This window comes from Hyalella azteca, unplaced genomic scaffold (assembly GCF_000764305.2).
Source record: "Hyalella azteca isolate HAZT.00-mixed unplaced genomic scaffold, Hazt_2.0.2 contig11647, whole genome shotgun sequence".
Classification (NCBI taxonomy): domain Eukaryota; kingdom Metazoa; phylum Arthropoda; class Malacostraca; order Amphipoda; family Hyalellidae; genus Hyalella; species Hyalella azteca.
Genome location: NW_025941636.1, coordinates 1 through 15,681, shown reverse-complemented (window position 1 = coordinate 15,681; position 15,681 = coordinate 1). Strand labels below are relative to the sequence as shown.

Here is a 15,681-nt window from a genome sequence, read left to right as displayed (position 1 = left end):
AATAATTATCATTTAGATTTGTCGCTCCAGTTGACGAAGTTTTTTTTTTCAGCTCTGTATAAGAATCGCCTGCGACTGTACGGCTATTGTATTTTCATATTGAAAGTACGTCAGTTTTTGGTTTAGAGTGGTAAATTTTTGAATGGACATTTTGAACCCTAGGAACCAAGGGACAAACTCGTTATTTTACGTTGGCTTCAATCATGTTTCTATGTAAATCGTTTCGAGAGCTAATAAAGGGAAAGAAATATTCTTAGTCAATTCAGTTCGACTTCAATTAAATCCGAGCTTCAAGTACCTCAATGAAATCCTCGAAATCATGATTTGGAGCAATTTCGATTATATGGAGAAGTGACATTAGGAAATTCCTAGGTTGCGATCGTCGTTCCGTTTCAATGCTCAAGATTCGAATTTCGGTGAATCTTTCTGGTTACCTCCTGAAGATGCACGGTTCAAGTTATCGTAACGTTGCGAATAGATGCTTGATTTAAATTGGTGGCTAAATTTATCATAAGTAGATTTTCTAATCTGCGTATATGATATAAGTTGATTTACTCGATTTATTATTTTGAGGTAGGAACTTTCGATTATGAATTTATCCAGATTTTATTGAGCAAACATGTTGATGGTCAGACATGGTATTAATAGGTAGATCTAAGATGTCGAGGACCTTCCTAAGATTTAATACCTCCATGTGTGGGGATCAGTTCACGCATTATTGAAGTGCCAGTCGATCCAATGGATACGCGCTGTGTCCCTCTGTGTTAGCCTGCTGTACTTAGAAACTTTTGTTGTCACCTCCCTTGAACGCTTCAGGGTAGATACCTATAGTTGCTACTCTCCCTGCCTTAGCGGTTTTCCTTCTTAATAACTGAACGTTCTCGACATGTTGGATTACAGCCGAGCTGGAGTTCAGTGCTCGGTACACTTTCTTATGAATACAGTTGCACGTTTTTGCAATGCCAGTGTAACTTAATCATTTAAAAATGTATATCGGTTTTTGAGCCATGATGTCGGAACAGGTGGGTTGCTGTCCCTATTTTTATTTAGCGGAGTGCCTAAGCATTTTTAAAACAGATTGAAAGCTAACCTCCATTCATTTTATGCAAATAAATTCTGATAATTTATTTGATAAAAAATAATTAATTCTGATTAATTAATTAATTAATTCTATTATTATTAATTAATTATTAATTAATTAATTCTAATAAATTCTGATAATTTATTTGCCGCTTATGAGCATGTATACTTGAAGGATTGTAATATTTCTCGAATAAAATGTTTAATATCATATTGACAAGAGGAATCCATGGAAATTTATCTTCTGGTACAAGGCGCACGATGTTTTCCGTAGTTATTTCGATTGAAATGATCAACATGTATTAAGTTTACCTTATGGGTGGAAAATAAAGTTGTTTTTATCCTAAAGATTTATTCCTGTTCATATTGAATAAACTTAGTCACAGTTCGCAGAATATTTGGTTGTGGCGTTGCTGATTGAAATTAAGAATCGCATGCAGTGCAAAGCGCATGTTCTCTGCAGTTCGTCTGATAGACGAACGCTAGCTGACCAACACGGGTGAGCCGGATCTTCGTCACGGTTCCACGCAAAAGAGATGCTTGCTATATATACCCTGGTGATGTCGACTATCGCGGTTATGCTAACATTTTCAATGATATGTAGCTCAGATGGTGAAGTACCTTCGACGTGGAGCTGTTCTATAATAAACTTTCAACACGTAATTTGTTTCGCCTTCCCATATATAATTCAGGATATTAAGTTGGAACTTTCTTCATAATTTTATCTAGAATAAACTCAATTTCGACAGGTGCAATTGACAATATGGCACTTAACTCACGCAGGCCTGCTCATTAGCAACAATTCTCAAACCACTAGTGATCTATCCAACATGACGTAAATTAAAATGAAAAATCTCAACAGGATCATATTTAATGTACAGTAAGTATCAACTTTCTAGGAGATTAAAAAACATTTCACATTAGAACCGCTAACATCTGGTTGCAGGGCTTAGGACGAAAAATAAAACTGAAAAATCTCGATACTCTGCACTCAACGTTTGAATATACACAGCTCTAAATATCATCTTCAAATATGAATTCCAAAAATCCCTCTCAGAAGTGTATAACGAGCATGCCTGGAAATAGCGATAAAAAGAGAGGTCAACACATGGGCACAAAGCGAAGCAGCCTGGAACTACCTTAGCATTGCCGCAAAAATTAGCAGCTGAACACTGCATCTTGTTCTTAATGTCCAGACAATATTTTACGTCAAGACGAGAGATTGAGAAAATTTATAACAATAGCTATCTTCTGGCAGTAAATTGATGAAGACAAGCGTTGAACGCCAGAGAGAGGCTTTACTTCGCCTCGTCATCCTTGGGCTCGTGAGGAGCAGGCAATTTCTCCCATGAGGGTTCGATGCCCCAGATTTCTCTGCCGTACTGAGCAATGGTTCTGTCGCTCGAGAACTTGCCAGAGGACGCGATGTTCATGATGCACTTGACTGCCCATTCATTAGGTTTGAGGTACAGTTCGTTCACCTCATCCTGACACTTGATGTACGAGTCATAGTCAGCGAACAGGAAGAAGCGGTCATGGTTCATTAATATGTTGACGAGATCCTTGAACTGGTCGGGGTTGTTAGGAGAGAAGAAGCCGTTCTGGATCTGGTCAACGCACTGCCTCAGTTCGGGGTTCGAGTTGTAGTAGTCCCAGGCATTGTAGCCCCTGCACTTGAGCGCCTCGACTTCATCGACGGTCATGCCGAAGATGAAGATGTTCTCGCGGCCCATTTCCTCCATCATTTCGATGTTGGCACCGTCAAGGGTTCCGATGGTGAGAGCGCCGTTCAACATGAACTTCATGTTGCCAGTGCCGGACGCTTCAGTACCAGCAGTTGAGATTTGCTCACTCAAGTCAGCAGCTGGGATGATGCGTTCAGCAAGCGTGACGCGGTAATTCTCCAGGTAGATGACCTTCAGACGATCGCCTACGATTGGGTCGTTGTTGACGACGTTGGCGACGGCGCAGATAAGACGAATAATCTGCTTGGCGGTGTGGTAGCCTGGAGCAGCCTTTCCGCCGATCATGATCGTGCGAGGCACGAACGACCCGCCAGGGTTGGCCTTGATGCGATTGTACTGAGTAATGATGTGCATGCAGTTCAGCAACTGACGCTTGTATTCATGGATTCTTTTGACTTGAATGTCAAACATGGAGGAAGGATTCACTTTGACCTTGTATTCTTCTTCGAGTTGCTTAGCCAGACGCATCTTGTTCTCTTGCTTGGCGGTCTGCACAGCCCTCACAAAGGCAGCATCCTTAGTGAGGTTTTTGAGCTTGGCAAGTTCATCGAGATGAACGACCCAGTCCTCGCCAATCCTCTCGGCGATTGCGTCCGAGAGAGCAGGGTTGCACAGCAGCAACCAGCGACGGGGCGTAATTCCATTAGTCTTGTTCTGGAACTTCTCGGGGGAGAGCTCGTAGAAATCTCTGAAGATGTCACGCTTGATGATCTCAGAATGGATGGCGGCTACGCCGTTGACAGCGTGTGACCCCACGATGCACAGGTGAGCCATGTTCACGCGCTTGTCGCCGTGCTCCTCGATGAGGGACAGTCGGGACATACGACCCATGTCACCAGGCCATCTGAAAAATACATGCAATTAGATTCACTATTATTTCAAACATCGCTTGACACTTTTGATGAAAATTGAAAGCAAATACCCTATGTGTATCATAATAATCTCTATGACTTACATTCCCAAAGGATGATCCATCGCTTAAATTGGTCGAGCAGAACGTTTCAACGAATGTCATTCATTTACTTAGTAACGAAAGACTATGTACATTTTTCTAAAAATTACACACTGTCTTACTTCTTAGCCACATTCTGGAGATGGTGATGGTTGATCTCATAGATGATCTGGAGATGACGAGGCAAAATATGCTCGAGCATGGAGACAGACCAGCGCTCGAGAGCCTCGGGCAGCACCGTGTGGTTAGTGTAAGCAAACACACGCGTAGAGATGCTCCAAGCTTGAGCCCACGTTAGTCCTTCCAAGTCCAGGAAGATGCGCATCAGTTCTGGGATCGCCATTGAAGGATGGGTGTCGTTCAGCTGGATAGCAACCTGCAATGGCCAAACGTAGGTATAAAAAATCGGCGTACATAAACACAAGAATATCAAACAATTAATATTATTAGCCTTTTTATCTTCGATATTTCCCGGTTTCTTTCCTCGTCATCTAACTTCTTGACCAAGTGCACTAAAAAGAAGTCTCGCGAAATTCACCTTAAATTACCCGCTACTTAGAAGTATTAATCATAACACATATTTCGAACGCACCTAAGAAGGGAATAGTCTGCATTGAAAAAGAGAAAATAATATCACTTTGTGAACAATAAAATAAGTCACCGAGATGGTCGTAGGTGAATACTAACTGTGTTTACAGTATATCAACCACTCGATAGTTTATAGTACTCGTCACTACAAACAATGAACTTGCACGATAACTCGACTATTCAAGGAATGCATCGTAAGAGATTTGGATGGGCTGCAATGGAACCGATCTTCGCCGACTTGTAGCAGCGATAATATATAACACTCCTCTATAAAAACATAGTGCCACTCTTTTCAGGGAATGCATGCGACTACTTTAATACACGATAATTCGCAATGATCACAGTATAATGAACTACCTTGCATGCTGACTCACCTTTTCGGGGAATGCATCGAAAGAGGTTCGGATGGGGTTGCTGGAGCCGAACTTGGAGGACTTGTAGCGGCGAATGATGTCCTGAAGCGTTGCGGCGCACATGAAGTACTCTTGCTTGAGGCGCAGCTCCTTGCCCTCGAAGAAGTTGTCGTTGGGGTAGAGCACGCGAGAAATGTTCTCGGACAAGTTACGGTCGAGCACGGCCTGGATGTAGTCACCGTCGTTGACTGCAAGAGCAATAAAATTGTCATTGATATTTCCTCACAACCAAGTAGGTTATGATTTGACATATGTAATGGTAATTACATAATGGCATTTGATGTAAGAGAAATCACATACATGATAAACATTGGAATTTTCTCACAAGCAAATAGGTGACAAAGATTGCACACTATCAAATGTGAGGTGAATGAAGTATTAAAATTATTTATTATGCGCAATGAGCAACCACGTACAAAACTGCAAGTTGAAATTGCAAGGAGACTTGGCAGACCATAGCCTCATGGTGTTGACGACGTTGTTCTTGTAGCCAGGAATGGGGCTGTCATACGGCATTGCGAACACAGTCTGTTGATAACAAGACACATTTACCCGATATTCTTTTCTGCATCACAGAACTTTCGTGGCAATCTTGTTCTCAGCAATAAATGTTCATAAAACAGTAAACTTGATAGTCGTGAAGTAATTTTTAAATAGAGGCATTAGGCGAAACAGACATGTTTAAGGCTTCTTATTAAGAAAACATTTACAGAAAAAATTGTAGGAGACTAGTGTAAAAGCCTCAGGAAATAACTCAAAAAAACGTACATCCTTTTATTGCTGTGCTTGTACCTGCGCATCGACCCATTTCTTGCCCTTAGGTGTGTCTTCCACTCGGCCGTAGAAGTTCACAGGAATCATGTACTCGGGACGCGCCTTCTCCCACGGGTTGCCGTACCGCAGCCAGTCATCAGGCTCCTCAACCTGTGTGCCAATATCATGTAAAATAATATAACAGCGAACACTAAAATGTTCACTCTACCTTTGTGCCAATATCATGTATAATGATATATTAGCGAACACTAAAATGTTCACTCAACCTGGGTGCCAATATCATGTATAATGATATATAATAAAACACTAAAAATTTCACTTGGATAGCGGATAGTTTCCCACTAATTCTTTATTATGGTATTTCCATAACTAAGGAATCGTTTCTCTTCGATCCATTCAGAAACTGTACGACATGAAATGCACATGGCATCATATTACATTATTCATACATACAAGCTACTAAGAAGACTTACGAAACGCTGACAGGCTAATAATATAGACCAACCAGGTATTAACCGACATTAACAAAATGAGTCAAAGGTGCGCTAGGTTCACAACCGTCAATCACCAGACGGGCCAAGGCCGAGTGAAATGAAAGCGCTTGCTGCAAGTAAGATCAACTTACCGGCAATGCACTAAAAAAGCTACACGTTATTGTACTTAAGGTATTACGGCAGTTTAACATCGTCATATTGACTTCTCAGGAGCCTGGCAACATTAAGATCACCTCACCATCAATTACGCGTGTTACAGCAAACGATTGTTGTTCAGGTATCGAGTCTGCGACGGCAAGGTGCCGGCTATACATGAAAATATCTTGACATGAAGAAAAAAAGGGTTACCACTTCAAGGGTATAATATCCAAAAAAGTTGCTCACCTGTTCTCCATTCCTAATTTTTTGAGCGAAGATGCCGTACTCGTAGCGAATGCCGTAACCATAAGCAGCCATGCCCAGAGTAGCCATGGAGTCCAAGAAACAAGCGGCCAGTCGGCCCAAGCCACCGTTACCAAGACCAGCATCCTCCTCCAGCTCTTCCAGCTCCTCTATGTCCAGACCAAGTTGGTAGAGAGCCTCGTCACACGCCGACTGGATGCCCAAGTTGATCATTGTATTCGAGAGTGAACGACCCATGTAGTACTCCAGGGACAGGTAGTACACGCGCTGCACAAAAAGTTGTGTGTAAAGAGTTTCTTCCACCAGCGGGACATTGAGGTCACAACCACAAATGTGCAATGTTATGATTCTTATAAAAGAGCGCGTATTTTAGCACATTAAATCTCCAATAGTAAAAAAAGAAGAGCAAACATTGACATGGTCAATACCGACGCACGCCGGCTGATGACCCCATTCCTTCTGCAAGTCCTAAAAAGGTCAAGATCTCAACCACGCCGACAGCTGCTGATACCGCAAGATGTATAAGTGAATAAAACGATACAAGAAAACTTTATTAACGAATTCAACTGTGGCCATGGGGGCACATCAGTCCGTTGAAGAATAATTAAACTTAATCAGCACCGGCAGTTCCTCAATAGCGACATGGCATCGGTTGGCAACGGCGAGCGGCTGCAGTAGGATAAGAACCGGTTCAACCTGCAGGCGCCAATGTTCGTGTTAAGCGTGAAACTCTAGGCATACTGGTAGCATGTCTACTGCGTGAATCGACAAAAAAATGTGGCCCAAACATAAAAACAAGCGAATATTTTCTTATAACTGTCTTAACCTCAGAATAATGGCATAAAATAAAAATTCAAAATTCTTGCACCCACAGAAAACACTCAAGAACACGAGTGAATATTCTCTGTACACATACGTGCGATACATACACATGAAGACGTACATTAGTCAGTCGTCCATGAGCAACACACATACGAGCACGCATAGACAGTAGATTCATCGCAGCATGCGTGCGGTTGGCGCCAGGACGGCCGGGCTAGAGAGGCTCTCCATTTAAAGCTCCATAGCAGCACAGACGTCAAGAAGTGCAATCAACAAGACACCGGGATTACTTGTGACTTGTACTTAATTAAGATCAAGCTGTCACTATGTACATGCAGCACTGGAAGCACCTCCACCATAACGAAAAATTTACAATAAAATCTAATCTAAGTGAATTATTTATTCAATATGCCATTTGTTAGAATAATTTCCTCTGGGTTAATTTAACTATATTTCATTACTTCGCGGAGAATTAAAAAAAAAACAACAACGAGAAGTGTCAATTTAAATCGCGATTGATGATGCTCTTAACGCATTGAATGTGCGTGCCAACACGTGAAAACCATCACAGATTAACAGAAATATTCATTACTGTATAAAACCTTAGTGCTTCAAAGACAGCTCGGGTGTGTAATCTCAAGCAGCCATGCAACGATAAGCGGCTGAGCACCTCTTTTGAGACAAGAAGATATCTAACTTACTAGGAGAATTCCTGATATCAGTAGACACTTCTATGACCTTTCACAGGTTTCGCGTAAAACTCGTTAAATTGCAAAGAGAGCTGAAGCAAGAAGAATAAATGGGTTTTGAAAACGTGGTTTAGAGAAAAGCTTCATCGAGTAATGTCAATAACTACAGTAATATCCTCAAGCCAAGTGTAGATGCCATTCTATGATGGTCATAAAGTCGTATCTCGCGTCTGCATTAGACACGATTGCGACAAGAATCAATGATATTTGTCCTACAGATTCGTCAGATTATATTTTTTAGAAACTAAGCATGAGACCGGCGTAGAGCGACAATATCATTGGTGAGTTGGGCCTCCACGAGACACCGGCGTGCATGGTATAGACGCCCCTCTCCTCCCTCGCCCCTCTTCTCCCTTGCTCCTTTTCTCCCTCGCTCCTCTTCTCCCTCGCTCCTTCCTCTCTCCAACTCTCGCCATGGTGGTGCCGTCTGCCGTCGAACTAAGTCAACAGCATAGGCCTCTCGTTCTTTAAGAGCAGGTTAAAAACCTTTAGAAAGGGCTAGCTTAAAAGCCTCAGTGACGTATGCAACGGTTTCTTACATGCAAGGATTAAGTTATGATGAATGGCTCCATAGATAACTCGGACGACACAGTCCCAGGTGTGGTTCTCTGTTATTATTACTATGTACGTATCTGCCCTGCAACCAACAAAAGTCATTACGCTAGCACGAATTACAATTTACAAATTAAACTAAATTAAACTCCTTTGCATACGGTACTCAATTTAATTAATGATTATTTGAATCAAAATTTAAATAATAACCGTTCCTTTATAAGTTTATAACACGTTCAAGGTCAGTCGCCAAGGAGGATCGCCACCGGCCCTCCTGACGCGACGTGTTGGCAGCGACAAGAGCTAGCGGTTCGATCAATACACTACCTAACGTGTACGTCTTACCAGAATATTAACTCTCGTGCACTATACTTAAAACAAATAATTTCAAAGAAAAAATCAGTTAAAACTAAATGTCAACATTATCGTTTAGACTTTAGACAAGGCTTCCAAATAATCAGGAGCAACTATGCAGTGAACATCTTTGTCCGGAACATCTCCGATCAAACTAAAATACACATTTAAAAAACTATTCTACGTTCAGGAAGCAGAAAGCACAAAAATTTTAACAACAGCAAATTTTAGTACTGATATTCTCGGTAGAGAAAACAAATTGAATATAAAAAGGAGCAAAGAACATCGTCCAGACAATGAGGCTATTTTCATTATGAACCCTTGTTCCTCTCGCGTGCAGTTATAGAATAGAAAAGAAGTGTCGGCGTTGAAGAAATAGGCCCATGGCCTGTTGCCGATTCTTGAACTTTTCGTGACTTGATTCACAAGGGATCCGGCCTTTGGAACCCGATCTTTCCATAGCTGACGATTGATTGAGATAGCTGCTGGACTTCTTGCCTGGTCCGTAATTTGCTAGGCATTGGAATATGAAGAACTATTTTAACTGATCTCGTGTATCGTTTCGACGCTATTGTTTTGAAGCCAGTCATCACTTACAGCTTTAAATATCCTGATCAGCGTAATCAAGAAAGTGAAGTTTAGTTAACTGCATTTTGCGAATAGGTTGCTGTAACATTGCATTATAATTATCATTTGTATATTTTATTCGACTCGTCAGAGGCTTTGGAACTTAAGCGCTTTTCTCGCTTAAGACCGTATATATGTTCGCGATAATAGCGAACCGTCTGTCAGGATTTGGAATAACAAATCAAAGTCATACTTTATGGGCGTCGTCCAAATACAAGTTGCTTGGCTAACAGTTAGTAAACAGAGAATGACATTCATTTGGCGCAATAGTGATGAGCTTCGCTATTTTAAGAACTACATAGCAATAGTCTTGAACACCAATATCATCGTCCACCTTTATGACAAATAAAATTACCGAAATACTTATAAATGGCAAGAAATGTTTATGTCATTAGTTTAATTACCAATTTGCAGGGTATAGTACGTAGACAGATAAAACAAGGAGAGTATAGAGTTTCCATCTGAAATAATTTGAAGAATACGGAGCTCGGATCATTTTCACGGCACGCGCGCGCGATTTGGTTCAAGGTCATCATAAGCCGGAACGCTGCATGTGCCACCGGCACTGCATGTGGCATCTGCAGAGCCGGGCAGCGCTACTTTGAAATGAAGCGGCCGCTACCGCTTCCGCTACATGCTCTAAATGTAGCGGGCGCTACCGCTACCGCTACAATTGCTTAAATGTAGCGCCGCTGCCGCTACTGAAAATGTAGCGACCGCTACATGTAGCGCGCTACTGCCCACCTCTAGGCATCTGCCTATGCACCGGTGGTGCATAAACAGTCGAGGGTGTTTCGTCCGAACGCGCTCGACCCTCGGTACCTGAAGGTGACTTCTGCATCGGCAAGCTCAAGACTTGCCAGATCGCTGGCCCATTTTGGCAGCGTGCCACGACACGAAGCAATGAACGAACTACGAGGACTCAAACAATATTCGATCCAACGCCGGAACAAATTATTGCGTACGAGCGGAAGAAAACATTGCTTATGTACTTCCGTGCTCTCAGGACCCACAATATGAGGCTATGATGCACATCGATAAATAAAGCCTAATTTCTCAGGAAATATGGAGCTGAAAACATGAATTCTAAGGTAATTGAACATGCGACTTCCAAAAGAACCATCGCTGATCTAATGGAAGATGAATAAAATTAATTAAATAAAACAAATTCCTTAGCTCTAAGATTATTTTTAACATAGCAAATATTAAATTGAGGCTTATTGACGTTTTCCTAGGACAATAGCTCTACTCACAACTCATGACGCTCGTGGAACAACTAATATTCAGTGTAAGAAGAAAATTAAGAGTGGAAAACCAAACAACAAAACCTGCTGCACTTGTGCAAGCAGCACATGATCGCCGCAGGCAAGCAGCAGCTGCACTTACGCCGCAAGGTAACGTAGGAGGCTGACCATTACTAGACGATGGGGTGAGCGTTTCTAAATGATGGGGTTAGCGTTTCTAGATGATGGGGTGAGCGTTTCTAGATGATGGGGTGAGCGTTTCCAGATGATGGGGTGAGCGTTTCCAGATGATGGGGTTAGCGTTTCCAGATGATGGGGTTAGCGTTTCTAGATGATGGGGTTAGCGTTTCTAGATGATGGGGTGAGCGTTTCTAGATGATGGGGTGAGCGTTTCTAGATGATTGGTGGAAGTCTAGTAGCTTCTTCAAACTATCGCCAGTCATGAAAAGATCCGGTCAAATGACACGAGTTTAGATCTATGAACAAGGCACGAAATGGAAAAGAATCGGTGACAGGCCACTTCATGCCTACACTTCAGAGCCGACATCACTATGTTATGTTATGTTATGTTATGAGAAGACATGGTTACAACGAGAGAGTAATGATTAGTATAGTGTGGAAAAAGATCTCGGAGTTTATGTCGACAAGGAGATGAAATTTTCTAAGCATGTTGAAACGCAAGCTAACACATCCAACAAACTTCTTGGACTAATCAGACGCTCATACGAGTTCCTATAGATGCAGAAGCGATGAAGCAGTTGTTTGTTGCTGTCGTGCGCCCGAATCTAGAGTTTGGAAACGTTGTGTGGTCACCGAGAATTGAAAAGGACAAAAATTTAATAGAGAATGTTCAAAGACGTGCAACAAGGATAATTCCAAGCTTGCAGGGCAAGTTCTATAAAGAAAAATTAAAGATTATGAAGCTTCCAAGCCTCAGTTATCGACGTCTGCGTGGGGACCTCATTGAAGTATACAAGTATACTCAGTCATGGTTTATACAAAGTCCCCGATGGATTACTAGAATTTGAAACAAGAACCAACACCAGGGGGCACGGCTATAAACTAGAAAAACTGCGCTGCAATTTCTCCACACGCCAACATTTCTTCTCGCTTCGAATCACCGACATAAGGAACATCAGCCTCCCCGATAACATAGTTGGCGCTCCAAGTATGAACGCGTTCAAGAACAGACTAGATAAAGCTATGGAAAAATATATGTTCAGATTTGAAATGCCTAGCTCCTTATCGAACCCGGTGGAAGTCTAGTAGCTACTTGAAACTATAGTCAGTCATGAAAAGATCCGGTCAAATGAAACGATATTAGATCTTCTGTGAACAAGGCACGAAAAGGAAAAGAATCGGCGACAGGACACATCAGGCCTACACTTCAGCACCGAGATCACTATGTTATGTTATGTTAAGGTATACGGGAGCAGGCCTCGCATCCGCGTGACGTGTTGTGATGTATTGATGAGCTCACAATAATGTGTTCAATTCACAACACGCGCAGGAGTAATTATGCCGGCATGGAATACTTTGAAGCAAGAGATGTGAATCTGTGAGGCAAGGTAGGTGAATCTGTGAGGTAGGATAAGTGAATTAGCGAAGTAAGATAGGCGAATCTGTGAGGCAATTATGCGAATCTGTGAAGTATAAGATATGCGAATCTGTGAAGTGAGATATGTCAATCTGTGAAGTGAGATATGTCAATCTGTGAAGTGAGATATGTCAATCTGTGAAGTAAGATAAATGAATCTGTGAAGTAAGATAAATGAATCTGTGAAGTAAGATGTGTGAATCTGTGAAGAAAGATGGATGAATCTGTGAAGTAAGATGTGTGAATCTGTGAAGTAAGATGTGTGAATCTGTGAAGTAAGATGTGTGAATCTGTGAAGAAAGATGGATGAATCTGTGAAGTAAGATGTGTGAATCTGTGAAGTAAGATGTGTGAATCTGTGAAGAAAGATGTGTGAATCTGTGAAGAAAGATGGATGAATCTGTGAAGTAAGATATGTGAATTAGTGAAGTGAGATAGATGAATCTGTGAAGTAAGATATGCGAATCTGTGAGTTAAGATATGCGAATATGTGAAGTAAGATAGATGAATCTGTGAAGTACGATATGTGAATCATTGAATTAAGATATTTGATGCTGAGAGACAAGATATGCCATTCGTGCGACAAGTTATGCGATTTGGAGGGACAAGATATGCTAAGTATGGGATTGTGTGAAGCAATAAATGTTATTCTTCAAAGCAATGATTGCAATTCTCTAACGCAGCGACAAGGAGTTCAAGCAAGCTCAAGTGTAGCAACACCTTACTTTCAGCTGTGTAAAAATAGCTAAGCAAATATGAACACATGTGTAGCTAATATGAAGGCCCAGTGAAATTTCACTGCTTGGGTGGGTGAAGCAAATTTAAAGGTATTCAAGCACAATAATACTTGGAATAAAATAAACATAAAGGCTCCTGTGACGTAAAGGGTACTAAGGAGTTAAGCGTAAATGACGCCATGCCAGTTCAGAAGATTCGTTTGATGCATATCAGTTAGAATTACAGAGAAATTTGTGTAAGACTTCGCATATATAATAACGGTTCAAGTTGTAAAATAATGGTATATTATTTAAAAAGTTCAGGTCTTCAAGTTAGGAAAAGAACTTGTTGGCTCAACCGTAAAATTATCCACATTTTTATTTATTGAAGAAAAGAGGTGACCCCGGCGGCTCGAGGAAAAGCTCCACATTGAATTAAGAAATTATATATACGTACATACATGCATATACATTCGTACGCTGATACGCACGTATATACATACATACACACACACGCACACACACATACATTGGCACATATACGAGATAAGGCATTCGATACACAAGAACAGTGATGGTAACCATTTGAACTGTCAATACAGACAAGACCATTGCCAAACGTTTATAAACTAACGCTTTATAGTTATAAACAGAGCAATAATTACATATTCATGAGTTTTCTCCCTGACCGAGAACCGTCCATAGACGTACAAACAAAGCGTGCATAAGAAGAAACTAGGCGGAGCTGAGATAGCATTCGATTCACAAACTAGCCTAAACTTGACGCACACCGCAGCAGGCCTAACAGGAGGCACTCAATAAATAAATCTTACCTTAGGATCTTTCTCATAGTAGTGTTGCTGAGTGCGGATCCAACGTGAGACGAGATGATCTCGCACCGTGTGCGCAAGTGCAAAGTAGTAGTCTCGCGGTGTAGAGACATTGCGATCCTTGACCAAGGTGTAATGAAGATGTCTATTAAATGTCTTCTTCACATTTGACACGTTCTCTACTTGCGCTATTCCTCGTACTGAAATCTGTTTCCTCTTGTCGAGATCAGATTGAGGAGTCGCCATTGTGAAATAGAGAGCAGCTTACCAGATACCTTGACGAGGTCTGAAGCTACACTGGTAGCCGTGTGGCAGCACCAGCAGACGACCTATGACAGCTGATTAAAGGACACTGAAGGTCGCGCATGCGATGTTGACAGAATTAAAACCCATCTATGTTATCGCAAGCTGTAAAATTACTAATGCATTAGAAGATCTACATTTAAATTGTTTGCATGTGGCCTAATTTATTTGACGATTGAAATCAGGTAACATTTAAGACCAATTTATTGTTGATACAGTTGCGTGTTTACGTAAGGATGGGCATTCATAATAAATGAACCACAGAACCAAGTATCGTAAAATATACTCAGACGATCAGTCCGTAAGAGACTACAAAATAAAAACATTATACTTCAAATTATGCTAAATATACCTACAATATTTCAAGGTCACGAGAAATAGGCAAGGCTAACGTGCTTGACCTTTGCAATATTGCCAATGTATTCACATACAATTGCTATTGCACATCCTTAACATACATTTTTAGCCAAATTGTATGATATTGCTTAGATTGTCTTTATATTATTATCTTAATGACTCGTATTATTACCATCTGTGAGGATGAAACAATAATTATAATTTTTATGAGGTAGACAAAAATATTGATTTGACTCTCTATTCTCGTAAATTTTCAATAGAAAGACGGATAGATGGGAAAATTTGGTTAGATGGGAACACAAAGTGACCAACACATGTCACTTGTATTAATTAGCTTCCATCATTAGTAGAGTGTAGATCATGTGGTAATTTGTAAGCAATGTTCTCGCATGCACTTTGTCGGACGCTTTTCCGGCCATCAGATTGTTAATCTTCTTAAAAATCTAACAGTGAGGTTTAAAGGAATGTAAATATGTAAATAAAGTGTTTCTCAATACTGTACAACTGATTATCTTATTGCCTACGGACCTACGGTAGCCGCATGATTGCCTTCGGACGAAATGATATCACATTGCACGTATTTAAATTTGCTCCGGCGGAAGGATATAGAATGCGTCGAGCAGAAATGCAGTCATAGTTAAACGGGAGACTTTTTCTTAAAATGCATAAATTGTGTCTAATTCTGTGTATGCTGAGCTAAAATTGTAGAAAATCAGACCCAATTTCAGCTCTTCCTAACCAATCAATTAGGTATTGTTGAGCTGGCAAATGTTGGAAAAATCGCTAACGAGTCTCGTTTGGTCACTCGTCGAAGTAAGACGTGTGGTGTATAACTCTCCTTAAAAGCCGGTTGTGACGCAGAGCCCAGAAAACGGGTAGCTGTGTATTGAAGTGTGGTGTCGTGAAGTGTAGTGTCGTGAAGTGAGGTGCAGTGTCGTGAGGTGAGGTGCAGTGTAGTGTCGTACTAAAGTGAAGTGTAGTGTTGTGAAGCGAGGTGTAGTAGCCGAAGCAAACCATCTGCTTCCGAATCATGTCTCTTCCCGAAAAAGATGGCTTTCAAGCTCCTGGCCCGCCTGGGAACT

General features: G+C 41.2%; 1 protein-coding gene across 1 annotated transcript; it reads right to left on the bottom strand.

Annotated features, from left to right (window-relative positions):
* Positions 1-1,788: 1,788 nt before the first annotated feature.
* LOC108668160 (glycogen phosphorylase) lies at positions 1,789-14,261 on the bottom strand. Its single transcript, XM_018155322.2, has 7 exons — positions 13,943-14,261; positions 6,431-6,715; positions 5,571-5,702; positions 5,195-5,306; positions 4,740-4,966; positions 3,900-4,153; positions 1,789-3,669 (listed from the first exon to the last, which is right to left on the bottom strand). The coding sequence occupies exons 1-7, from the start codon at positions 14,183-14,185 to the stop codon at positions 2,379-2,381; spliced, it is 2,544 nt and encodes an 847-aa protein (XP_018010811.1). The 5' UTR covers positions 14,186-14,261; the 3' UTR covers positions 1,789-2,378.
* Positions 14,262-15,681: the final 1,420 nt, after the last annotated feature.